General features: G+C 53.4%; 1 protein-coding gene across 1 annotated transcript in view; it reads left to right on the top strand.

Annotated features, from left to right (window-relative positions):
- IGFBP2 (insulin like growth factor binding protein 2) overlaps window positions 1-25088 on the top strand; it is a 25703-nt gene extending 615 nt beyond the window's left edge. The window contains exons 2-5 of the mRNA XM_040474683.1: window positions 3-211; window positions 21863-22092; window positions 22838-22978; window positions 24588-25088. Of these exons, the coding sequence (XP_040330617.1) occupies window positions 3-211; window positions 21863-22092; window positions 22838-22978; window positions 24588-24752 (745 nt within the window). The 3' untranslated portion in view covers window positions 24753-25088. The remainder of the gene's footprint in view (window positions 1-2; window positions 212-21862; window positions 22093-22837; window positions 22979-24587) is intronic.
- Window positions 25089-26672: the final 1584 nt, after the last annotated feature.

The following is a 26672-nucleotide window of genomic DNA, read 5'->3' on the forward strand; positions in this document are numbered from 1 at the left end:
CTGGTCCGTGAGCCGGGCTGCGGCTGCTGCTCCGTGTGCGCCCGCCTGGAGGGCGAGGCGTGCGGCGTCTACACCCCGCGCTGCGCCCAGGGGCTGCGCTGCTATCCCCACCCGGGCTCCGAGCTGCCCCTGCAGGCGCTGGTCCTGGGCGAGGGCACTTGCGAAAAGCGCCGGGACGCCGAGTACGGCGCCAGCCCCGAGCAGGTTGCAGGTAACGCGGGGCTGGGACAGCTAGTTCGGAGAAACTTGGAGGGCAGCGGAGCGCTGGGGGCGGCCGTGCCGCGGGGGACAGGCGTGGGGCCCGGGGCTCCGCGACCGCTTGAGCGGCGAGAGAGCGGAGTCCTCGACCCGCAGTGGGGCGGCTGCTGGGAGGGGGACCCGAAAGTCCGGCCCGGGGAGGGGAGCTGGAGTCAGAGCGTGCGGGAGAGCCCTGGCTGCTTACTGATTTGGTCGGGATATACGGGCAGCGGAAAGGCATCTCGGGTTACCCTAGTCTTCCCCGGCTGGAACGTACCTTGACTTCTATTTTGGAGGGGGGATTTGCCGTGGGGGGGGCGGGGGAGGGGGGTGGGCCAGCCCCGGGGGAGTGAGAGCTTGAGGCTTATTTGGGGAGCACAGCTTGAGTCGGTGACCGCCGACCAGAGGTTCCTGGAAAGGTGCCGGTGGAGGACGCTGCTGGGGGGCGGAGGCTGGCGGGTGCCGGTGACTTCGGGGACGTCTGGGGAGAACGGGCGCTAGGAGGAGGCGGCGGCTCGTCGAGGGACCCTTCCTTCTGCGATTGTAAGGTGGGAAGAAAGGACTTGCTGGCACTTTGTGGGGTGGGGAGAAAGGAAGACGAGCGCTACTCGTGCATCTCGTTTAGGGGGAACAATGCAAGAGGGGCGCTTGGGAGGCTCAGCCCAGCGGTTCAGTCTGTGTAACTTAAGCCGGGTGGCGGGCTGCAGCCCCGGGTGAGCCTGGGACCGCCGTGCCGCTCACTGGAGCATCTGGGCCCCGGGGCGGACGGCAGGGGGATGCGGGGCGCTGGACGCAGCCGTTCTTACCGCAGGGAGGTGTCACCCCCGTCCTAATCCGAGGGATTCTTCCTGTCCGGTAGAACGGGGCGGGGGGGGGGGGGCGCTGGGAGCCTTTGTAAGGGATCCTCATTCCCCAACCCCCCCCAAACCGGGCTGTCAGAATCTCACTTTTGTTTTTGTTTTCCGTTCGCTTTTAAAATTGCAAAAACCTCCCGCCCCCGTGGCCTGGAGGAAACTAATTACTTTCTTTCTTCTTGGACACCGTTGGGAAAGGTGTCCATTGCCTGCTGCTGTTGTTTAAAAAGCAAGCGAGTCTGACCAAGCTCCTCAAGCTTTTTAGAAAAAGAAAGAATAAGTGAACACGTTCTTGCCTGTAAGCTTCTGCGGCCCTAGTACAACTTTCCCCACCCCCCTCCCCAAGACCCCCCCCCCGGCCCCCCTACTCTTCCTCCAACCAGCTGTTGTGTTTCCCCTGTTCTCCTTGAGGATGAAATTGGGGGTCGGAGTTGAAATATTTCTTCTATTGCTCTGGCTCATTTTGACCTTGAGTGCAGAGCAAGTTAGGGCTTCCTCCCAGGGAGCCCGAAGAACCACTGAGTCCTTTCTTCTGCCTCTGCTTGCTTCCCTCCCCAGCGTGTCTCGCCTCCAAGTTAACCCTTCTCTCCTGCTTCTCTTAGAAAGTAATAAAAGGAAAGGTCTTGGTCCTGCCTTCCTCCTCCATTACCCCCCCTTTGCGCCCCCCCTGCCCCCCCACCAGGGAGGTGCTGTGCTTTCGGAGCTGAACTCTGACCAACCAAACATCTTCCTCAGCAGGATGAACTTTTCCGAAGGCCTCCAAGTTCATAGACGCGCTTGGATTTGGACCATCTTAACACAGTGCGTGGTACAGGTCCTTCCTGACCATCGTAGAATTGTTTTTTCATTCTTCATCCTTCTCGCTGGCAGCCCGAAAACCGGCTCTCCTGCTTCCAAGCCCCAGAACAGATGCAGGAGATTCTCTCCATTCACTCCTGCCTAGAGCCCCAGAGGGGGGAGTTGTCAGGGGAGCCCAGGGACAATGGGGTGAGTTCATGGGAAGAATGTCACTCTGGATTTTCTGCCTGGTTATGGGACTCCTTTCCGCCAGCTAGCCCCAGCTGCCTCCTCAGCCTTCTCCTCCCAGTGCCCAGACAGACGCCTTCCGCATTTTTCTCTTGTGTTCCAGACTGGGGAGAGGGGACACCAGGTTGGGGGCGGGGGTGGGAGCTAGATGTAGAAGCCCAGTGGGCACCCTGGAAAGGAGTGACCCAGAGCAGGGTGCTCAGGGGTCAGTAGGGCTGGGGGAAAGGGGGCACGGTGGGGAGAAGCCTGGGCTGGCAGGGATGCAGGGAAGACAGGGGCAAGTTTGGAGGCTTCTGTGCAGGAGAGGGTCTTGGGCTGGGGCAGGGTTGCAGCCCTGCTTGGAGAGCGCGAGGGTCCGGGTTGGGTGCAGGGGCAGACACTGGCCCAGAGGGGACCATAGCGCTGAGTGCTGCTGCCTCCCCCTCTCCCATCCCCTTTTCTCCCCTCTCTGAAGAACCGGCTCTCTCCCATCCCAGCCTGCATTCCTCTTTGAGCAGGTTGCTTTTGAGAATTTTAAACACACCCTCTTATTTTGAGGCAGAAAACCCCAGCAGTTCCGGCTTTGCTGTTAGCTCTTTTGTCTTTGTTCCCAGGACTCAGGGGCCGTGTTGCTGACTTCCTGGGGACGGCTGGGATGCAGGGGGCGGGGGTGGGCACATCTGCGGGTGCTGAGCCTGCGTCCCTTGGGGGCGAGGGGTCCGGACTGGTTGGTTCAGAGCCACTCGGAAGTGAGACTGAGGGTTGGAGTAGGTGAGCCTGGAAGAAAAATGGGGGGGGGGGGCTGAGATGTGGTGAGGTCTGGATCTTAACAGCGCGTGGGTGTGTTTGCTGGTGGAGTGGGCAGAAGTGCCTAGAAATGTCGGGGTAAGAAGAGGAAGTGGGCTGGGGCCCGGCCGGGCCCTTTCAGAATTCTGGGCCGGCGGGGCGACTGGCTCCTTCAGCATCTCCCCTGCCTCCTTCCCCGCCGGGTACAATGCCTGGGATTATGCCGAGGGGCGGAGCCGCCCAAGTGGCCGTCTGGCCCGCTGCACATATAAAGGTGCTATAGAAATGTGCAGTCATTCAAAGTCCCGGGGCAGGCAGGCCGGCAGGCGGGCGGGTCTGAGGAGGCTTTTGCATCTGCAGTTGCTGGGGGAGCGGGAGCGGGGGGGGGGCCCGCCAGAGGCGAGCCCTGATTTACAGTGGTTCCGTGCAGCTTCAAAAAAGGGGAGAAAAGCAATGGGGCTTCTGGCTCAAAGCGCTGTTTTGCATCTTGTCTTGCATAAATTTGCATACTGAGTTCAAAGTCGTAAAATAGACTTGGGGAATGAGTGGGACCCACTGTCACCGATTGCTAACACCACTACCTTCCGCCACCCTCCCCCCTTCTGGACAGAACACCCAGAACTAACTCTTCTAAGCTGCTCTGAGTCACCACTGGAAGGAGGAGATGGGGGGGTTGAGGGCTACTGCTCCTGGGTCTCTGGGAGGGAGCTGTGTAGTTCCTGGGCCACAGGACCCAGCAGGGTGTGGCTGGGTGCACTCTGGCCTTGGAGGCAGGTCTGGTCCGGAGGGTGTGGCTCTGACAGGTCCGGAACCCGCTAGGCAGGCAGTGTTTGGCCAGCTGCCTCCTCCGGCCATTGTGCATGGAGGGCTGGAATTTGAGTAAGTCATAGAATCTGGGTTTTTGCCTGCAGTCTCCTTACTCACCTTCCACTTATGTCCAGATTGTTCACTGAGATAGTTCCCTTTGTGTGGTAGCCATGATCCCATCCATTCCTTTGACAGAGGTATTTGAAGAAGCTTCGAGAAAAAAAAAATCGTACACAAGGTCCAAGGATCTTAGGAAAACAAAATCCAGGGCCAGGAATCTCTGAATTAGAAGAGGTGGTGGAAAGAAGAACCTAACTGTTCGTGACCACCGCAGGGGTCTATCTGTGCACCGGTTCTTGGTCAAGTCAGACTGTTGAGTTTCCTGGTAGGCAGAGGGAAGAGGGAAGCTTAGGTGGTTTTCACCGTTAGCTTACCTTAGCATTGAGCTTTAAAATGAAAATTTCAGGCAAATCATTCCTTTGGGTTAGGGGACGACATGGAAGTTAGTCCTAGAAAAATAACTGCGTGTTATTCGAGAGCAGGCGCACATTCAGTCACCACTGTCCAACATTCGAGGGCTTAATTTGAGAGACTCACTGTACTGTGGCCCATTTATCAGGTCAGAATATAGTTGGGGCTCAGGTTAGCTATTCCCTGCCGTAGAAAATTGGATGTGCAATTGCTAAATTTTGGTACCGGGAAGTTTCGAAAGTCCTTGGGTCCAGTGAAAAGCAGAACAGGAGGACAGTACCTGGCTGGGGTGGGTGGGGGGTGGGGCGGGGGGGGGCATGCACAGCAGGGGGTGCTGAAGGGAATGAAGATGAGCAGAAAATACACACAGGCTGTGCCCACATTTGGTTTTGTCGTTGACCCTCCTCATACCCTACAACAGGGTACCAACAACAACAACGAGAGGATTGGTTATTATTATTGTTGAAGAGCCTCCATGACCAGAGGCTACATTTAGTTTCAGTCTGTCCCTTCCTAGTGTTCCCAGTCCCCCTTTCCTCCCCTGCTTTCTCCATTCTGCCTTCTTAGCCACCCCCTCACCCCCACCCCAGCATTGGTCTCCCACGCATCTCCCACTGTGGTTAGGCCTTGAACACCTGGCTGGATGCTAAGTAGGTGGGAAGGGCTCCAGAAAATGGCATGGAAAATCTATCGCCCCCAGCCTTCCACGGGAATGCAGGTAGATGGAGACCAGGGAGGTGATTGGGGGTTGGAATGCTGCCAACCAGTCTAATCCTGAAATGATGGTGGTTGGAAGCCTCGCAGGGGCCAGGCTGTGTGGGTGGGGAAGTGGCCATGTTCCCTAAGCGGGTTTGTGCTAAGGCTGCTCCCGCTGACACCGAGGCACAGAGGAGCGAGATTATGCTTTTTAGTCGCCAGGGGAGCTGGTGTTCTGCTTGGCAGATGTTCTAGGCCTCTCTAGTACTTCTTGCGGTCTCTGGCCAGCATTTTGCTGAGGTGGCAGGCAGCTGCCAGGGGTTCAGCCACCTTCCCATCTGCGCTCATCCTTTTATGAACTGATTTCTTCGCCTGCTTTGTCTCCTGACTTACAAGATCCTTGTGAAGGAGAGGGGGAGGCTTTTTACCCCCATTTCACAGGTGTGGACTCTGAGGCTCGTCAACGGATGCCTTAGCAGCAAGTAATGAGACGAGAGGCTGACCTTTCCTCTGTACCCCTCTGCCCCCATGGCCAAGTAAGGGATGGGGCTGTCGGCAGGAAAAGCCTTTGACCCTGTCAGCCAGAAAGTTTGTTCCTGGACACCTGCCGTGTGCAGCTGATGCACGGGCCAGGTTCCTTACTGCCAGGTTCGGTGGTGTGCATTCCCTCAAGTCCACTGAGAGACCCAAGTCCTGGGGACTTCAGAGGGGGAAGTGGCCAGTGTGCGGCAGGCAGGGGAGACCAAAGGGTCCCAGGGTGGGGCAAGAAGAGCTGGTGGGCCGCAGATGATGCTGGAAGCAGCCTGGCCTCTGCCGTCAGGATGACCGGGTTCCATTGCAGCCCCGTCTTCGAGATCTTGATTGCTGATGCCCAAGGGCCTTCCTCAAATACTGGTTTCCCTGTTGGTGAAATGGGGGTGATTGTATCTCTTCATGGGGTGCGTGTGGGGCTGGCAAGTGTCTGGCACATAGTAGGTTCTCACACACATTAGCTGCCTTAATGTCCACAAGCTGCGTCTCCTCTCTGACGCTTAGTTCGGTGGCCTTTAGAACGGAGGCCAAACTGGCTGTGCCAGGCAGGCCACTCGTCTCTCTGCAGGCTTTACCATGGACTTGAGTGGCCTCATCTTGGTGTGAAGTTGTTCCAGTTCAAAGCCCAGTTTGCAGCCACATACGTGTCACCCAAGGCAAGAGTTTCCTTATCTGTAAACCAAATATAGATAGTACCACTCCGTGGGGTGGTGCTTGCATGCGTGTGTATTTGTGTGTGTGTGTGTGCTTAGGTGTGTAAAGCTAGATAATAAGACAAAGCCAAGCACTTTGGAGGTGTGTGTGTGTGTGTGTGTGTGTGTGTGTGTGTGTAATGCCTCTGTCGGGAGTGGAGAGACTGAGGGGACAGAAGTGGCTCTGGAGTTTGGACCCTGGGTACTTGTGCTGGCTTGCTGCTCATAAGCAGGTGACAGGGCAGAGTTCTGCCTTCATCCAGCCCACCAACCGTTAGGACCCAGCCCTCCAACTGCAGGTTCTCAGAGGACCAGGGAATCTGTGAGGCCACGTTTCAGGGGTGGGAGGCAGCTTCCTCCATGGACAACCCTCTACAGGAAACCTGCTGGGATCCAGGCTTCAGAATAAGAGGGTCCGGGAGGAACCAGACCCGTCTCAGCCCCCTTAGTGCGTAGGGCATGTGTGAGGGTGTACGTTCACTGAGTTGACAAAGCCAGTGAAGGGACTCCGTGGCCCTGATTTCCTGCTCCAGGAAAATGGGCTTTCACATCTATCCTGGCTGAGCCTAGGGTGCCAGAAAGTTGAACGTGATCCTGGCAAAGAAACTGGACGTTCTATCCAAAAAGTGACGTTTCCTTACTACGCTGTCTCCAGAGTTGACTTCACCCCCGAGTCGGGGAGTGGTGCCTCATTTTGAAGGGTTGATGGGTTCTCGACAGGAACGCTGGGCGGGGGAGTGTTTTCTGGGCCCTGAGATTCTTCCTAATGTCTTATTCCATCTGTGGTCCCAGAGAGCCCTCCGAGTGACCGCCTGTCTGGGCATAACGATACAGTGACTCTGTTCTTGAGCATTCTGGTAGAGGGGAGGCCCCAGGAAGCAGAGACCGGGGGTTGCTCGAGTCATCAGGGGTCAGCATATGCTTATGGTGGTGACAAAGCACAGGATCTGCCACTGGGAATCCAAGGTGGCCAGTTCCTTGGACTCTGGGGGCCTTTGTGATTGTGGGGAGGGGGGCACAGGAGGAAAAGCCCACTGGACAGCTGGGGTAGTAGATTCAGAGAAGCTTGTTGGCTTTCAGCTTCCAGGGTAACTGCCCCCACCCTCACCCCCACCTCCACAATGAGTAGAGTGTCTGGGCTATAGATTTTTTTTTTTTTCTCTCCTGGAAAGTGGACCATCCCCTGTGCCCCTCCCCCTGCTCGGCCACTCCTGCCCTTTAACAAAGCCAGGGAGGATCTGCTCTGGCTCAGCTCCTGGGTGTCAGTCAGGACGCAGAGGGAGACCTTGCTCAGACAGCCACCTCCCCCGGAAAGAAATACAGAGTCGACTGTAGTCAGGAATTGTTTCTTTCCTCCCCCCCCCCCCCCACCGCCTTTTTTTAAGCAGGGGGAGGGGGCACTTGGCAGCCCGTGGGGCCCCTTCTGGCCGACAGCCCCGCATCTCTTCCTGGCTGTTGGGAGGTAGCAGGAGCGGAGATTGGGGAGAAGGGGCAGGGGCTGGCCGGCCTCCAGCTGCGGGGCAGGAGAATTGGCCCCCATGCTCCAGTTCAGCCGGCCGGCTCGGAGCCAGGCCTGGGGTTTCTAATTAGCGGATGGGTATAGGTGTGTCAGCCTGTGTTTCATTCAAGGAGCTGAGTTCTGGGAGGCAGGAAGCCAGGAGGGGCGCAGAGCCCAGGAAGGCCTCAGCAAGCTGGGGAGGTGGGACTGGGGGAGACTTAGCCTACTCAACCCCTGAGAAGTCAAGGAGGTGGGAGGCTTCCAGCTGGAGGGAGCGGAGCCGGATTGCAGAGTGCAGTCAAAGGGTCTACCCCAAAGGGTAAGTGACAAAATGACGGTAATCAAAATTGCTTTTTCTCTAGACATGGGCCACTTTCACCAAAGCGCCTGTAGGGTTTTTTTTTTTTTTTATTTTGTGTTTTCCAGCTCTGTTTTAGCCTCAGGATTCTCCCCACTTGACAGATGAAGAAATCAAGGCTACGTTCAGGTTCCAGTGGCGAGGCGAGCACAGACCAGAATGGAGTCTGGGTCTCCAGATTCTCATTCCGGGGCTCCATTCCATCAGACTCACGCATGCAAAAAAGCAGCGAATTATATATTGCTGCTCGGAAAAGCTCCTTTTCCCTGGGAGGCAGTAATTAAGGCATAACTTCTCAAAAACGTTCCTTTATGCAACTCCCCAGGAAGTTTCTTTCAGGTCTATTGTCTTGGCTTCTGGATGGGGGTGCCAAGTTGCCCCTGGATGGTGAACTTGCTTTCTTAAGTGCCCGAGGCCAAGATAAAATGAAAATGGCGGTTCCCTCGGGCCCTGACTCTGCAGCTGCCTGATAACCCTGGGTAGTTTCTGTAGCAACAGTGGCAGGAGGTGTGTTGGGAAGGATAAAAGGGGGGTGGGGGTGGGGTGGGTGTATGGATCAGAAGGCTTTTGAGGTTGGGCGGGGCTGGCTGGTATCTGACTGATGACTTCCCTCCCTGGGAAGATGAGGGTCCCATCGAGGTGCAGAAGGGACGAGGTGGTGGGGGACAGAAGAAACAAAGCCCTGGGGTTAAAAGCCTTCAATGGCGTCTTTCCGTAGGTGATGACGATGGCCAGATTAGATGCCTTTCTGGTTGGGTAAGAGCTATAAAGCTGAACAACCTGGATTTGGTTTTGGCTTTGCCATTGTCTACATGACTTTGTGCAATTGGCCTCAAACACCATGGTTGTTTTTTTTTGGGGGGGGGGGTCAAGGTGAGTGTGGATAAGAAATTATCAACCTCATGTGATTGCTTGATGATAAAACAAAGTTATGTACATAAGCCACTTAGCACAGAAACTCAGATAATCGGGTGAAGTCATACAGGTTCTGACCGCCCCCCGCCCCTCCACCCTTAACCTCCTTCCTTCTTCCTCTAATCTCAACACCCAGAAAAGAGGAGAAGGCAAATGCCTCTTTTTCCATGTCCTCTGATGGGCCAAGTTTATTAAGAAGAGGCACTTAAGAATCCATTTCACAGGCATGGCTTCTTCCACGGGGTGTAGCTTACCTGGACAGCTGCCCTTTGCTTTGGAAAGTCCAGAATGGGGTTAGCGGCGGCGGGTTTTCCACTGGACAGTCGTGGCCTTTGATGCCACTGTCATTCACTACGGCTCTACCAGTGGTGGAGGGCCCAGCCCGTTTATGTCCCAGAGGTGAGGGTTCCCATTTGAACCCATTTGCTTGTCTCTGGTTCAGCTTGCTGCCTCTAAAGGGAGCATAAGCAAGGAAGACCCCTGATGCGATGCAGTATTCTATCAGACACAATTAGTGAACTTTTAGTTGAAGAGAAAGAAAAGCATGGTGACCTATTTAAAGACACTTATTTATATTCAGGACACTTCTTGTGCTGGTTTGAGAGTGTGGCAGGCAATCCTGGACATCCTTACAGGTTTTTAGTTTCTGTTTGCACCCTCTGGGTTCAATTTGTCAGGCCTACAGTCTCTGGGAACAGTCTTATGGGGATGGACAAGAGGTAGGCCGAAGGGGAGGGGAGGGTGGGAGGAGAGAGGTGGGTAGAACCCAGTCTTTATCACTCTGGGAGCTACTCTGTGGGGAACTGAGCTCTTTGGAACTGAGCACAGGCACAGTTGTTTGTATATGGGTCCCCTGGGAGGGAAGCGTCTTTTCTCTCCCATCTCGTGCTTCCATTTAATGATTTCTTTTTTTTTTTTCTTTTTTTTTTTTTTTTAACTCCTGACCATCCTTGCTGCTCCGGGGCCTGGATGGTGAGGGAGAGGCCAGGAAAGTGAGGAGAAGTAATACAACATGATATTCTAGGCCAGGACTCCAGGTGGGATGTTCTCCAAATAGTTAGCTTTCCTGAGTTTTAAATGTTTGTTTGTTTGCTTATTTATTTATTTGTTTATATTATTTATTTTGAGGGAGAGAGAGGGAGAGAGAGAGAGAGAGAGAGAGAGAGAGAGAGAGAGAGAGAGAATCTCCAGCAGGCTCTGCACTGTCAGAGCAGAGCCCAACGTGGGGCTCGATCCCACAAACTGTGAGATCAGGACCTGAAGCAAAATCAAGTCGGAGGCTTAACTGTCTGAGCCACCCAGGTGGCCCCTTTTGTTTCTACTTTTCTTTAAAGCACTATGGAAGTGAAGTCCAAGTTTGTGTCTTCAAGAAGCTCTTCCTTTGGAGGAGGAGGGCAAAGCATGGAGCGATGGCTTTTAGCCAGTGCGCTCTGGGACATTTTTTGTGTATGGTTAGGGAGGCGGGAGGGAAGTTCACTCAAATTCCAAGAGTGCCTTGCCCAGGCTTGCCCTTCATAGTCTCAGTCAAGCGGCCTTTGGACATTTCGGAAGCCATATTGTCCATCCTCCCTCCTCCTTGAAAGGCTTTCCCTAAACCATGCGGTTTTTCCCGTCTGCAGTTTGTTACCTGTTTTAGTCCTTCCTGTGAAACTCTTGAGTGGCTTCTACCCTGGCTCTCTCCTGTTTCAGTTTAAAGCTACTATCTCTCTGGGCCTCGAGGAACAGGTGCATCCCTTCCACTGGGCATGACTGGCCCTTGGGCACCTCCCCCACTGCACACCTCCAGTGCCCTGTGGGCTATACTAGGATGTGCTCGTCCCTTGGCTTTCCGTTCTCAGGCCTGCACCGTCTTGATTCCTTTGTCGTCCCCTCCTTGACCCTATGACTGTCTTCTACTCTCTTTGGGTCTTTCCTCTGACTCATTTCCCACTTTTTTTTTCCTTTTTTCTTTTTTTAATGTTTATTCATATTTGAAAGACAGAGAGAGACAGAGTGTGAGCAGGGGGAGGGCAGAGAGAGAGGGAGACACAGAATCCGAAGCAGGCACCAGGCTCCGAGCTGTCAGCACGGAGCCCGACATGGGGCTCGAACTCATGAACTGCGAGATCATGACCTGAGCTGAAGTCGGATGCTCAACTGACTGAGCCACTCAGGCGCCCCTCATTTCCCACTTCTTCATGCCACAGAGACCTGGCCAGGAGCCCCTGGTGATAGGTGGCCATGGTGACACTACTCTGGCCTCAGAGTGGCAGGGCAGTTGTCCAAATCACTGATGTTCGGTCCTCTTCCAGCCAGTGGGCTTTCAGAGGCACCCCAAGTTACAAATACCCCTCTTGACAAGGACCTGGAAGAGTGAATGCAGTGAAGGAAGGGACTTTTTCTTTTTAAAGTTTATTTATTTATGTTGAGAGAGCAGGAGGGGGGCAGAGAGAGAGAGAGAGAGAATCCCAGCTTGGGGTTCAAACTCATGAACCATGAGATCATGACCTGAGCCAAAATCAAGAGCTGGAGGAGGCCTGAAGAGGCCTGAGCCACCCAGGCACCCCATGAGGGATGGGACTTTTTTTTTAATGTTTATTTTTGAAGGAGAGAGCGTGAGCCTATGCACACAAGTGGGAGAGGAGCAGAGAGGGAGGGAGGCAGAGAATCCAAAGCAGGCTCCATACTGTCCTCGCAAAGCCCAGTGCAGGGCTCGAACTCACAAACCGTGAGATCATGACCTGAGCCTAGTCGGTTGCTCAACCGACCGAGCTCCCCAACTGCCCTAGGAAGTGACTTTTTTTAAAATTGTTTTTTTATTTGATGTTTATTTATTTTTGAGACATAGAGAGACAGAGCATGAACGGGGGAGGGTCAGAGAGAGAGGGAGACACAGAATCTGAAACAGGCTCCAAGCTGTCAGCACCGAGCCCGATGCGGGGCTCGAACTCACGGAGTGTGAGATCATGACCTGAGCCGAAGTCGGTCGCCCAACCGACTGAGCCACCCAGGCGCCCCGGAAGTGACTTTTAAAAGAAAAACGGTTGCAGAGTGCCTGGCTGGCTTGGTCGGTGGAGTGGGTGACTCTTGATCTTGGGGTTGTGGGTTTGAGCCCCACATTGCATGTAGAGATTACTGATTACTTAAAAATAAAATCTTAAAATGGTAACACTGCAGCCAATAATAAGAATAACGCAGTAACTCCAGTCTACCACCCAGAGTTGGGAGCGGTTGATATTTTGTCATTTTTGCTTTATGTCTCTTTAAAAATCTTTTCCTGATGGCCTTCCCCACCAGCCTCTTGTTGCCGTCCCTTGTCCCCAGAGGCAGCCACCGGCATGCATTACTTAGTGTTTCTTTTCCTCGGCTAAACAAATTTGCTAATGGATAGCCAGCATCTGGATTTGTTCTCTGAAGATAAGTTAAATGTGCCCAAGAGGTGTCCTTCTGCCACTTTTTTGCTCTGTCAATATTAGGTTTTTGAGATCTGTTCATGTTGGGTAGATCTCTGAGCGATCACGGGTCAGAGTGATTCTTGCCAGCTGTTGGGTATTATTCCATTGTTATTACTCTGCTGATTTTATTCATCCATTCTCCTGTTTGGATCGCATTGCCGATGGTGTTTTTTGCAACCACAGATGATGCCGTAATGAACATTGTTGCCCGTGTGCCCACCGCACGCATATCTGAGAGATGTCGAATCACTGGGTCAGGCTCATTCTTCCCGTTCCCATAGTCCCCGGTCCAAGTTTGCACCAAAGTACACCGTCTGCTCCCATGGGCTTTCGGCAGAAAGGTCACCTTGCTGGGTTGTTGGATGACTTCAGTTGAACCGGAGGAGAAATGTTTGGGACCCACAGAAAGGAGTGAAAGCTGAGAGTGCTGTTTGCCATCTTGGTATCAGTTTCTCTGGCTCTTCAAGGACAGCCTGGCTCACTGAATCCCAGAGGACCTTGGCTGAATTTGAGCATGTTTTTGTTTTCTCAAACGTTCTGCCTCAGCGCTGACCCTCCCCAGGTCTTTGCCATTCCAGGAATGACCCTGGTGTTTATAAAGCAGCCCATTAGGGAGTGCGTAGGCAGGGAAGTTCTGTAGAGGCCGTGCTATTTCTGCAGCGGTGTGAGGGCATGCTCTAGAAATCTCCATGATGCCTGGCCAAGAAGGACCCCCTGTGTGCACCCAGGCATGCATGTGTGTCTGTTTCTGAACCCATGAGTCTAGGGGCGGAAAGAGCTCACGGGGCTGTGTCTTCGCAGAGCGTGTCTGTGAAGTCATATCTTTTGAAAAGAGGAGGCCTCTTTCCCATCACTAGCAAGTTCTTCGGGAATCTGAGGGCAGAGAGAGAGAAGCACAAAGGAAGGGGGCCTTGGAAATGCCAGAGCTTGAAGGAGGTTGTTAAAAATACAGAGTCCCCGACCCTTGCCCAGGCTTGCTAGTTCACAGGTGAAGTCTAGGACCATTTTTATTAAGCTCTTCGGATGATTTCTTTTTTTTTTTCTTTCTTTTTTTTTTTTTAATGGGAAATTTCTTTATATTTTACTTTTTTACAGTTTTTTTAACTTGTTTTATTTTTAATTTTTTTAAATTTACATCCAAATTAGTTAGCATATAGTGCAACAGTGATTTCAGGAGTAGATTCCTTAATGCCCTTTATCCATTTAGCCCATCCCCCCCTCCCACAACCCCTCCAGCAGCCCTCAGTTTGTTCTCCATATTTAAGAGTCTCTTATGTTTTGTCCCCTCCCTGTTTTTATATTATTTTTGCTTTCCTTCCCTTATGTTCATCTGTTTTGTATCTTAAATTCCACATATGAGCGATATATTTGTCTTTCTATGACTGACTTGTTTCACTTAGCACAGTACCCTCTGGTTCCATCCACGTTGTTGCAAATGGCAAGATTTCATTCTTTTTGATTGCCGAGTAATACTCCATTGTATATATAAACCACCTCTTCTGTATCCATTCGTCCATCGATGAACATTTGGGCTCTTGCCATACTTTGGCTATTGTCGATAGTGCTGCTATAAACATGGAGGTGCATGTGTCCCTTTGAAACAGCACACCTTTATCCCGTGGATAAATGCCTAGTAGTGCAATTGCTGGGTCATGGGGTAGTTCTATTTTTAGTTTTTTGAGGAACCTCCATATTGTTTTCCAGAGTGGCTGCACCAGCTTGCATTGCCATCTTCAGGTGATTTCTGACAAACACCCATGACTGGGAGCCGTTCCCGTAACCTAACTCCCTGAATTTGTAAATGAACACACTGAACCCTGCACATCTTGACCATAGAAAGTTTTGTTTTTTTTTTTAAGTAATGAACATCCAATGTGGGGCTCAAACTCTGACCCAGAGATCAAGAGTCCCATGTTCTACCGACTGAGCCAGCCAGGTTTCCCATATATTGACGCCTACACATCTTTTAAAAAATATTTTTTTTAATACTTATTTTTGAGAGAAAGAGAGAGAGGCAGAGAGAGAGGGAGACACAGAATCTGAAGTGGGCTTCAGGCTCCAAGCTCTGAGCTGTCAGCACAGAGCCCAACGTGGCGCTCAAACTCACGAGCCACGAGACCATGACCTGAGCCGAAGTCAGGCACCTAACTGACTGAGTCACCCGGGTGTCCCTTGAAGCCTACACCTCTTAAACACCCTGTCGAGCATCATTCAGAGTCCCAGGCATGATGGTAGCAGGGGAGCAGAACCTTGGACACCACCCCCTACCCCAGCTTTCACACCAGCACTTCTCTTCCTACTATGGCCAAAGCTTTGGCCAAAGCTTTGAACCCAAGAGCTGTTGTTCCAAAGGGAATCCAGAAGGTTTAGGGTGGTTTGGCAAGCAGTGGGCCCTCTGCCCTGCTTTCGTACACTGTCACCAGTAGCAGGCGACTCCTTCCCTGTGTGAGCGTGGGTACCGGCCATCCCCCTCCCCAGAGCTTATGAGCTCAGCAACACTTGGCTGGGCGATAAGCCTGAGGCAGTTGCGGGTGCAGGGAGATGGTCCCCAGCTGAGAATGGCCAGGTCCTGCACTTGTGTGCCATAACCTGGATGACCTGTGGATCTAGAACATCCGAAGAGTCTGCTCGGAGCTGTTTCCTACCACAAGGGAGTTCCTTTTGTTCTAAAGCTGTGCTGAGGAGCTACCGGTCTGTTGCCAAAGGGGTTTCTCCCAGAAGGTGGTAGTGTCTGAGACCTCAGATTTGCTTTGCAGGCAGCCATGCAGGGAGCAGGGCCTTAGAGGGTGGGGAGAGAATGGGAAGGGAGTTTGGAAGGAAGCTGGGTGTCAGCAGGAGGTAGATGGGCTGACCAGGACAACATCATTCGCGAAGCTGGAATGTGCCCCGCACGCAGCAGCTGTCCATGCACACACGGCTGCCGCCTGCTGCCTCTGACCTTTAGGCAAAAGGGTGGAGGGAAACACATAAACAGTGTGACTTACCCAGAGAGACAAAGGACCTCAGCTGAAAAATAACAAGCTCCCCTTTCTTCTGTACCCATTGTTAACTTCTGCCTCCCTCCCCACCTCCCAGCATGGCCTGGATTATCCACCCCAGCCTTGGTGGCCTGCATTATTACACATAGTGGCCACAATCAGCCATCCAAAGGGAACGGCTTCAAATTCTCTGAAACAAAAGCTGTTTCCCCTGTATGTTGGTGAATTTGTCTGTGAGCCCTGTCTGCCCTGTGCATGCAAGGCAGTTATGAGCCACCTCCCCTCCCTCCTTCCATGTCTTCTTCTCTCCCTCCCTCTCTCCTTCCCTTGCTCCCTCCCTTTTCTTCCTTCCCATAGATTCTGTAAAGTTAAAGTAAGTTAGGCAAATCCACACTCGCCCAAGGACTTCCATCAAATGGTGGACAACGATGCTGTTCAGCGACATACAGAATTCATATAATCAACAAAATCAGGCTTTAGAAGAAACATGCAAATAGTATTCTAGAACTTTCTTGTAACTCATTTTCCCCCCATGTGCGTGGCCATTCTACAGATCAGCTATCACCCACCCTTCCCCTCTGCCTAGCAAATACATCTTTCATTTACCCGTTAGATCATCTGCACATTTCTTCTGGAGCTTGCTTCTCCCATGTTGGGCAAATGCTAACAACACTGTATCCAGTTTAAGTAGCGATCATCCTGTATCCGGTAGCAACCTTCACTTTAGTAGGATTATTATTTGCATTTGTCACTCTTGAGGAGTTGGAGCTCAGAGAGGTTAGAGGGTTTGGCTACAGTCATGGGTGAATCATAAACAGCAAAGCCAGGCCTGGCATTCAGGTCTCTTGACTCCTGCAATTCTTTGCCCATTTGAGCTTGCTAGTGAATTGTCCTCTGCCCTGGATGTTCATGGAGAAGCTGTCCAGGAGGAAAGAGGAAGATGGTAAGTTAGTGTTCATTCTTTTGCTCAACACGTGTCAAGATTAAGTGCATTTGGGGAGAGACCAACAAAGGGAGCCATGTGAGGTCTGTGCCCAGCTAGAATGGAACCAGGAAAGCAACCTGCGTCACCCCGGCCCATTACTCAGAATCCAGTCTTACAGGGCCTGGAATGCTATCACCTGTTTGAAGGAGGTGAATCCACTGGAGGGAATGATAGATTCAGGGTCAGATTGGATGCTTCCCTGCGGTGTTCCCAGCTCTTAGATTTCCAAATAGTCAGGAGGTAGACTAAAGAGAAGGTTGGAAAATGGCTAGGTTTTCTTCAGGGTGGGGGAAAGACAAGAAGAAAGGAAGGAGACCTTAATCTGTTGTGAAGATGTGGTGTATTTCTGGGGAAATTCCCTTTTCTCACCAGGCCTGCGTTAAGGACAGAGCCTCATATTCTAAGCAAGAGGGAGTAGGGGGTTGCTTTTGGATCGGGGGGGCCTATTTTCTTGAATGCTTTAAGGTCTTCCATAGATCAGGAATCACCAACTGTCCTTTGGAGCACTGAGGTCAGAGCATCGCGCTTGGGGAAGATGGGGTTTCATGAGAGTAAGGATCTGATCCGTCGGACCCAAGGGTCCATGACCTTCATGGAGTAAGGGCATCAGTGCTACAATCCAGCGAGATTACACTGGGGGAAAAAAGTCTAGGCCAGAATTAAAATTTAAAACTAGGGTATTAATGCGTAGTCTAGAATGCAGAATGCAGGTGTAAGTAAAGCCCTATCTTCTGGAATGTCTGCTTCCAGCTGCCCTCCTGGGCCACTCAGTAAGGCTGCGTCAGAGAACAGCGTGGGGACCCCACACCAATTGTGAAGCGTCTCTGATGATGGCACGGAGGTTGTGTGTGCTCCTGTAGACCACATGGTGGTCCAGCTGGGCCTCGAGTTTGCTGTCTGTAAAATGGGGCAGCTCGTCCATTGCCTCTCATTCTACTGGCCTTTCTCCTCTCCAGCCCCCCTCCAGGTGCATGAGGTCGAGCGGTGTGGCAGTCCACTACGCGGGATGGGAGTTCTCACGCTTCAGGTCCTCCGGTGTCTCCCCCACTTTGGAAAAGCTTTCCTTTCCATATATAATGGGTGAATTCCCTGTTTCGGTGTTGAACCATTGCCCGGGATGCTATATAGAGAGTGGCTAATCCTTAGGGGAACGTCTCCGGGAGCCTCTGAGCCTGAAGCCTTTTCCAGTTATGTGATCCGGGCTGCTAAGAACCATTTCTTAGACTGACCTTTGCACTGCAGCCCACGGAGCTGCATACATAAGTGGTTGCATAATAAATATTATTCTGAACCTCACTCTCAGGCCGAAAAAAAAATGCAGCCTGGTATTTTTGTTCCGAGGGCATATTCCATCTCTAGCTGGAGTTCTACATCTGGAATGTTCTCCTGCGGATTGCTTCTGTCACCTATAAGAGAACATATGGGAAGAACTGGGTAATAACGTGACGATGCTCTCGTCCTACTGAGCGTAGGGGGTGCCACGTGAGCACTTCCCCGAGCCGGGGGTAGGAGGGGCGGGAAGTGGGAGCAGCTGAGAGCTGACTCCGTGTGCTCCTGCTGTGTGCCTGGCACTGCGTGTATGTGCGGCTTCTGGAATCTGGCTGCCCGCTGGAGGCAGGTGCTGTTTGTCCGCGGTTTACAGATGAGCCTTGCAGCCACAGAGAGCTTAAGTAACTTGTCTGGGGCTGCACAGCTAAGTGGTAGACCTGGAATTCAGTCTGGCGATTAGACTTTGGAGCCTGAATTCTTGAACCGCCTTGGCTGGGAATGTAACCGCCAAGGAATCGAGGCTTTCCTCAGCCTACAGTCTTTTCTGAGCCCCACCCCATCAGCTTGCTGATCTCCTTCCCTGGGCTTCCATTTCAAGGTGTGGAGTGTCAGCATGTGCGTCAGCAAATCGGACCCGGACCCGTGGATTTCTTCATCTTATTGGCATGTTCGTTGGCAGCATTGAGATCAATAACGGAATGGGACAAAACATAGCCTTGAATCCAAGTGGCCTCTGCGAGGGTGGACAAACTGACCTTGACTCTAGAGAGATCGGGGCTGTCTCAGGACAGGAAGCCGAGTCCGTCCTTGGAGAAGACTGTCCAGTCGGCCCGCATCTTCTGGGACCTGGTGCAGGGCTGTGTTAGGGACTCTGTGGACCCTGGACGCCTTTGCGTTTGTGGCTTTTCCTCTGTGAGAAAAAGTTCCAAAATCATATTTGGTAACTGCATCTAATAACTGAAAGTATTGTATATTAAGACCTTTTTTTTTTTTTTTAATGTAAAAGCTTATTTTTCCTTTTGATTTTAAAGTGGATACATTTCCTAGGCCCCTGGATGCCTGTGCGTGTTGCACCTAATGACGGGCCAGCCCTGCCTAGAGCCGCTAGGCCTGATGCGTACTTACCTATACGCCTCTCTTTCATCTAGCCTGTTTCTTTTTCTTTAAGTGAGGCTGGTAACTTTTTTTTTTAAGTTTATTTATTTATTTTTGAGAGAGAGAGAGAGAGAGAGAGAGAGAGAAAATAAGCCGGGGAGGGACAGAGAGAGAGAGGAGAGAGGGAGACACAGAATCCGAAGCAGGCTCCAGGCTCTGAGCTGTCCGCGCAGAGCCCCTTGTGGGGCTTGAACCCACGAACCGTGAGATCATGACTTGAGCCGAAGTTGGACGCTTAACCGACTGAGCCCCCCAGGCGCCCCCATCTAACATGTTTCCACAGTTTGTTGTGAGCAGTAAAGGTGGGCTGACCTCTGAGACTCAGCCAGGGGATGCTGCTTTGGCCCCTCTCAGTGGTCTGAGGGCGGGGAGAGCTCGGGGAAGGGGAACCAGCAGCCTGGGAGTCCTCTGGATGCCCAGAGAAGACCCCCCCTCTGTCGGAAGGGAGACTAGTGGGCCAGAAGTGTGTTGGAGATGGGAGAGTGGCGGATGGTCTTAGCTGACGGAGGGGAATGTGGTAGAACTCAGATCAACCTTACGTGGGGCCTGGGGTCATCGGTGCTGGGCTGGGCAACTTCCAGGCCTCTGGATAAAGCCTAACTTCCAAACGGCGGTTTTCAGTGGGGGGGCGCTTTCGCCTCCCGGGGCCTTTTGGCAATTTGTGGAGGTATCTTTGCCATCTGGTAGGGAGGGGCCCAGGATGCTGCTTGGCATCCTGTAATGCACAGAACAGCTCCCCAGTGAATCCTCTGGTCCCAGTGTCGGTGGTGCCGGGTCGGGAATCAGGGTCGGTGATGAAAATTTGGGGTGAGTTGATGGGTCCACTCGTCCATGACGGGACAGGACTCCCACCCAGCTCGATGGTCAACGCTTCAAATAGCTCTTCCCCTGCAGGTGGTGTTGGGGCTTCTGGAACAGGATTTAATCCGTGGTCAGTTTACTTAGGGTAATACCCAGGCTACCCAGACATTAATCCCATCCCCTTTTGGGTGTCTCAAGGTCATTGTCATTAGTCAAGACAACTCTTGTTTTGGGCTACAGAATGTGGAAGTCCTCAGGGGTCATCGATGGGTATGGAGTTGTAAGCTCTGCACTAAATATCCCCAAAGTTCTTATGTTGGGTTCTTTTTAGCGTCCTTGTTTCTCCCTGCCATTTGATGCTTCTTGCCACTATCCACGTGCCTTTTTTCTTTCTCCTTTTAATTTTGTTGATTTTATTCTGTGGTGGCCTTGGGAACCAGACATCCAGAAACCGGGCTTGCTGGAGCCATGCTGCTGTGAACCGTCTGTGTTCTTCCTGTGCCGAATGTCCCCGCGCTTTGTGAGGAAAGCGCTAGCATTTGACCACGCATGGGTACAGTGACAGCTGTTCTGATGTTCGGGGGCTTCTGTTCCTCTGCTTCCTGGTCCTCGGTCGGGTTCCACATTGCCGAGATAACAGATGACTGAGGCCGTCTTCATCACTGTCAGAGTAATAACTATCACAAGTGGGGCCTGGGTTTCTGTGTTCCAGGCCTTATCTTAACTGCTTGGCCTCTAACATGCTCTCAACAGTCTTGCGAGGTGGGAGCTGTTAGGATCCGACAATTGAGTTAAGAAAGCGGAGGCGCAGAGAGGTTATGTGTGCAGGAGAAATACAGCTGGCATAAAAAAATGGGGGAGCTGGGATTCGACCCTACCAAGTAGTGCTCCCTAGTCTGGAGATAATGTGCAGGGTTTCTGAAGGAAACCGCTGTAGCTGGTGGGGACACCTGGGCCAGGTGGCAGGTGCCTGGTCTCCTGGAGCCTTCTGGAGCATGCTCCGTGAGAGCAGGTGCCAGTTCCCCATGGCACTCATGAGTGTCCCCATCCCTTAGTTGGCAAGTGAGAGTGAATGCCACAGCTTTCGCACAGGGCAGGGTCTGCTCTTTCTACCGTGAACACTGGTCAGGACAGGGGCCATCTGAGCCCGCCACGCTGAATTCTGAGAGGACAACCAGGTTCTAAGTGCCTCACCTGAAACTCTTGGGTAGAAATATTTTAGGAGCCATGCAGTCATGTTATCAGGGCTGTAAGTTTTTGAAGGCACGAAAAAGGGGAAGAAAAAATGGGCCAAATTGGTTTAGAAACATCCCCTCCACATCTGTAGGTCTTGTTGGGACCTGAAGGGGGACCACTCAGGGGGCATGGTCTGAGACCCTGTTTGCTCTGCCTTGTGTGCAAGGGGCTGTTTGAGTCCCAGCCGTCCTAGGGCCCTTGGGGATTTGGCCCCCTTGTTATGACTCTTCCGTACCATCCTGCTCCTCTGGCCTGGCCGTTGGGTGTATACACCTGAGCCAGCGTGAGACTGGGGTTGCCGGGGGCTGTTCTCAAGGCTCCCTCCACCCTGAGCTATGCACTTAGTAGGAGCCTTTCCCTGTTGTTGACTGGTGGTTGAAGAAAGTTGAAAGAGACTTAACATGCTCCTTGGACAAGCATCTGGGTGAGGCTACGTGCCTTGTGATAAGCCAAAACTACAGAGCTGGACGGGTTCCTGTGCCTGGGGCTGGCGGTGGCGTGTGTGGACAGACATGGGAACAGTCCAGGGCCGCCGGGACTGTGCTGGAGCGGTCGTGGGACTGAGTCATGGGGGCACGTGAGAAGGGGGCCGTTGGGCAAATGAAGAGTAGCAGCAGGGGTGATGGAAACCGTGGGTTCTGGTGGTGATTCCCCACCTTCTCCCTTGCCAGACATGGCATGTGCCCTTTTAGGTCACGGATGATGAAGATCTTAAACTGCAGGTTATGGCAGGTGAATCTGGGAGGTCTTTCTGGAGGAGAATGATGGATCCAGAAGGACTCAATCCCATTCCATGGTGAAAGCCTTGCAGACACGTTCATCCTTCTGTGCTCCTTTGCTGTGCCTTGGATGGAGGCAGAACCGGCCAGACCTCCCAGGCATTTTGCTGGGGTCGGACGGCCTGCGTTCAGATCCCGGATTTGTGGTCTTGGTCATCCTCATGCGCCTTGACATGTCTGTCTGCCAAAGTTGGGGTAATGCCCCCACCCCGCCCAAGAGTTGCTGCGAAACTGAAATTGACAGTCCATGTAAATTGCTTAGCTCAACTGCATGGATATCAGTCCTCTCCATCTCCAGGGGTTCAGACAGTTGCTGGGGGGCCCGCCGCTCTAGAAACAGCACCCTGAGCTGGTCTTCCCTTCCTCTCTCTGCAGACAACGGAGATGAGCACGCTGAGGGAGGTCTGGTTGAGAACCACGTGGACGGGACCGTGAACCTGTTGGGCGGTGGAGGCAGTGCTGGTAGGAAGCCCCTCAAGTCAGGCATGAAGGAGCTGGCCGTGTTCCGGGAGAAGGTCACCGAGCAGCACCGGCAGATGGGGAAGGGTGGCAAACATCACCTTGGCCTGGATGAGCCCAAGAAGCTGCGGCCACCACCCGGCAGGGTCAGAGGGGCCGGGTCTGGCTGGAGGGGCGGGAGGACATGTAAAAGGGGTCTCGCGGTGGGGGAGGGCACCCAGTACCGTCCGAGTCCTGTGTTGCCGAAGGCAAAGCACTTTCCTTTCTGGTTCTGCCACTAACATATTCAGTGACCTTCAGACTGATCACGGTCTCCTTTGGGGGCCTCAGTATTTCTGGCTGTGCAAGGGACTGGGCATACGGTTTCTTGAAGTCCCTTCCTTCTGAAACCTCCACGCTTCTGCTTGGCAAGGAAGTGGATGCTAGAGATGAGGCCGGACCTCCTTAGACTTGCTCAGTCTCGCTGGGATATGCCCTTCCCTCTCCCCAGCTCAGCTCTGTTGTCTTGGGTCTCGGCCTGGCTGGGTTGATGGAAAGAAATGGTGGTTGGCCCACTGGGTTGGAGTAGAGATGCTCTAGAGCCAGCCACTTGAATTCACGTTTTGCAAGTAGGTCCCATTTTGATCCCTGAAAGCCACTGACACAGAACGAGAGAGGGGTGAAAACTCCTATCCACGTGACTTTCTTCAGAGAGTGGAGTGGGGCACAATGACATATCCATGAGGTCGCTGTCGGAAGTCCCTGGTTCCACCAACTTGCTGGGTGACCTTGGGAAAATCCCTTCCCTGTGCATGAACTTCTTTCTGAGGTTGTTCCCAGGACCGGTGTTTTGTGAGCTCAGTCTCACTCCGAGCTCCCTCTTTGCCCCTCTGTGTCTGTCTGTGCCCACAGACCCCCTGCCAGCAGGAATTGGACCAGGTCCTGGAGCGGATCTCCACCATGCACCTTCCAGATGAGCGGGGCCCCCTGGAGCACCTCTACTCCTTGCACATCCCCAACTGTGACAAGCACGGCCTGTATAACCTCAAACAGGTGAGAGAGGATCTCCTTGGCCTTGGGCCCCGGGTGTGCTTGTCCCTGCCCCACCCACCTGTCATCCTCTGAGGTCTGAATGCTGAGGGGGCGTGGGGATGCCAGCTGCCAGGCCTCTGCACGTCCAGACGCAGAGGCTGACTCCACCTACCCAGCCACCTGCCATCAGCACTTGGGGTCCAGGTTGGGAGGGAGCCTCTGGGAAAAGAGATGTCGGGCTACCCTAATGCCTGTCAACTTATTATTGAGCATTAGAGTCGCCTGGCAGTGACTCCTGGGCCTTACCATTCCAGAAAGTTGGGTGGGGACCAAAAACAGTTTTTTTTTTTAATGTTTATTCATTTTTAAGAGAGAGAGAGACAGAGACAGAGACAGAAACAGAAACAGAGCATGAACAGGGGAGGGGTAGAGAGAGAGGGAGACAGAGAATCTGAAGCAGGCTCCAGGCTCTAAGTTGTCAGCACAGAGCCAGACGCGGGGCTTGAACCCCAAGAACCACAAGATCATGCCCTGAGTCAAAGTTGGGTGCTTAATTGACTGAGCCACCCAAGCACGCCAAGGATTTGCATTTCTAATAAACGCTCAGGGATTGCTGATGTTCCGTGAGCTATACTTGCAGAATCACGGATTTAAACCATTGACAAGTAGTCTCTGCTGACCCCTAAGGGGTCTCACTCCCCCACTTTCCTCACAGCCCAGGCAGGCATCCTGCCCCCTCTAAATATCAGTGTAGTATTCAAAGCTATTTGTACACGTGCCCTCGAAATGTCAGCTGACTACTTCATTTGGAGATCAAAAGTGGAAATAGTGATCTCTTCTAATGAAAGACAGGCTGTGGCTGGTCCCTTATGGGTAACTAAAGGGGTTTTCAATGGTAATTAGTTTATGGGTAAGAGCAGGGACCCTGGGACGGGAATGCCTGGGTTCTTATCTCAGCCACGCCTCTTACTAGCTGTGTGACGTTGGGCAAGTTACTTAACCTATCTGTGCTTCCTTCTGATCATCTGTAAAGTGGTGAAATAATGGCACCTAACTCACAAGGTGGATGTGCTGACTCGGTGTGAGGAGTGAGCGACTCCTGATCTGAGGGTCATGAGTACGAGCCCCACGATGGGGTTAGAGATCACTTAAATAAATACGCTTTTAAAAAAAAGCGTTGTAAACTGTAAATGAGCAGTGTGTAGACTGTTCTCACGGTGCAAAGCACCTGCTAGGGGCCTGTGCTAGTGCTGACTTCTACTGTCACGTGCTGTTTGCCTTCACGCTATGACTGAACTCCAGTCCGCTGGGCCCCCACTGGATGGTCCCCCCTCCTGCCGGTGGGCACTGAGTCGTTTCGATGTGGGGCATCCCCCACTAGCCTGGTCCCTGGGCCAGAGCACCAGCATCACGCGGGAGCCAGACAGAGTCTTAGCCCCGCTCCGGGCCCCCTGAAGGGGAATCTGCATTTCAGGGAGGTCCCCTGGCACCCTTCACGGCCGAGAAGACCACCACGCGGCACCCTAGCTTGGGCGCCCCGTAGCTGCTCGGCAAACCTCGGGCTGAGGGAAGCAGGGAAAGCTGGTGGCCTCAGGCCTGTCCTCCATACCCTTCTCTTCTCCCTCCTCAGTGCAAGATGTCTCTGAACGGGCAGCGTGGGGAGTGCTGGTGTGTGAACCCCAACACTGGGAAGCTGATCCAGGGAGCCCCCACCATCCGGGGGGACCCCGAGTGTCATCTCTTCTACAATGAGCAGCAGGAGGCTCGTGGGGTACATACCCAGCGGATGCAGTAAACCACAGCCAGCCGGTGCCTGGCACCCCCCGCTCCCGCCCCCTCTCCAAACACGGGCAGAGAGAGGAGAGCCTTGCGTGGTGGGCGGGGAGGGTTTTCCAGGAGTGTTGACACGTGTATTTATATTTGGAAAGAGACCAGCACCGAGCTCGGCACACCCCCGCCTTCCCCCTCCCCAGATGCCTGCACCACCCCCCCCCCCTTCTCCTGTCCCTGCTGGGGAGGAAGGGGCAGTTGCAGTGGTGGAGCTGGGGTGAAGATTTGGGGGGGGGAAAGAAATTTTTATTTTTGAACCCCCGTGTCTCTTTTGCTTAAGATTAAAGGAAGGAAAAATAAAGTTGTGTGTCTTTTGCCTGAGTCTTTGGGGGGCTTCCCCGGGAAAGCGATCTGGCGCTGGCTGGCCTCGTCTGTCCACCTCTGTCCCCGACTCCTGGGAGTAGGGGCTGGGAGTGAGTGGGACAGGCACAGCCTTGGCTGGGCTGGGAATGAGAAGGATGGGTCAGGAGGCAGGGGAATCTCCTCCCTCAAGTGGCCTGTGGAAACTTAAAGTCTTCAGTCCAGGTGGACCCTTCCAGTGCGGCCACAGGACTCTGGTGTCTCCCCTGGACTGCCAGCTCAGCCTCTGGCCCCCAAGCCGCCCCTGGGTGGGCAGTGAGGGAGGAGCGGTCGAGCGAGTGTCTTTCTCTCTCCCACGTTCAGTCTCACGTTCAGGTGGTGTTGCAGAGGGCGACAGAACAGGGAGACACTGGATCTGAGGCCCTCTGGCCCCTGAAGTAAGGACAGCTCCCTTCTGGGCAGGGGGAGATGACCCCCAGGTCCCCAAGGAAAGGGAGCGGGTTATTGTATGCCAGCGTGTTCACCAAGGTGCTGCCTCTGGGAATTCAGGTGCTGTTCTCCAAGGGGCCCAAGTAACTCTTCGGCTTCCAGAACAGCAGTGTTCACAAGACTACACGTGCACCGATGAGCACCTGTTTCTGAAGCAAAATTCTATGAGAGTTCTACCCACTGTTCTGGGGGCCCCTGACCCCTGGCGAGTTGCAGGGGCCTCTGCGCTTGGCAGTGGGCCACAGGGAAAGGAGTGCCCCCCTCTCTCCCCTCCCTAGCACCGGGCACAGAGCCCCACCTTTCCTGCTAGTCCCTTTTTTTGTGTCTGGAGTCGGACACTTTCCTGCCACAGGAGGTGAGGGAAGGTGGTTTTGTTCGACCATCTCCCTCCTGTCCTTCCTTCTATCGACTCAGGAGAGGCAAAAAGGCACTTGGGGCCTTTAAGGGGGTGAGACTTGCTTCTCCCCTTAGAAGGAAACCAGGTCCCCCAAAGCAGATAAATCCTGGCCAGAGTGCTCTAGGCTGCATCAGGCCAAGGCCAAGGCCTGCAGGCCGTTTGGTCACTTGGCCCATGTGCTCTGCTGCTCCAAAACTGAGTTAATTCTGTCAATCCTCATGAATCTATCAACGAGGAACTATTAGGCCCACTCTACAGATGAAGAAAAAAACCCACAGAGGTGTCCAACCTCCAAGGCCCAGGCTGGGGCTCCAAATTCCAGAGTGCGGAGGCTGCTCAGCTCTGAGTTACGCTGCCCTCTCCGGGCGGAAGCAGGGCGGGGCTGCCTGGAGGGAGCCCAGGGCGCTCTTGGCGCGGGCTGGGTCTGTACCCTGTGGGCCAGCCATCCTGGTTTGGGGTCTGATTTTCCTTCTTCCACGGGTGGGTGCTCTGGCCGCCCACCCCTCGGCTGCAGCTGCTGTCCTGGGATGGGGCAGCGGGTGCTGGCTCTCCCTGCAGGTGCAGGCGGTCTCGACCCAGGCTAACATTCGAATCTACCGGGGCGCTTAAAAAAACATGCATGTCAGCATCCCACCGTCAGAGATTCTGATTTAATTGGCCTGGAGTGGAGCCCCGGTAGGGTTTTCCTTCCTTCCTTCC

The sequence above is a fragment of the Herpailurus yagouaroundi genome, unplaced genomic scaffold (genome assembly GCF_014898765.1).
Source record: "Herpailurus yagouaroundi ecotype Mexico unplaced genomic scaffold, PumYag 140, whole genome shotgun sequence".
NCBI lineage: Eukaryota > Metazoa > Chordata > Mammalia > Carnivora > Felidae > Herpailurus > Herpailurus yagouaroundi.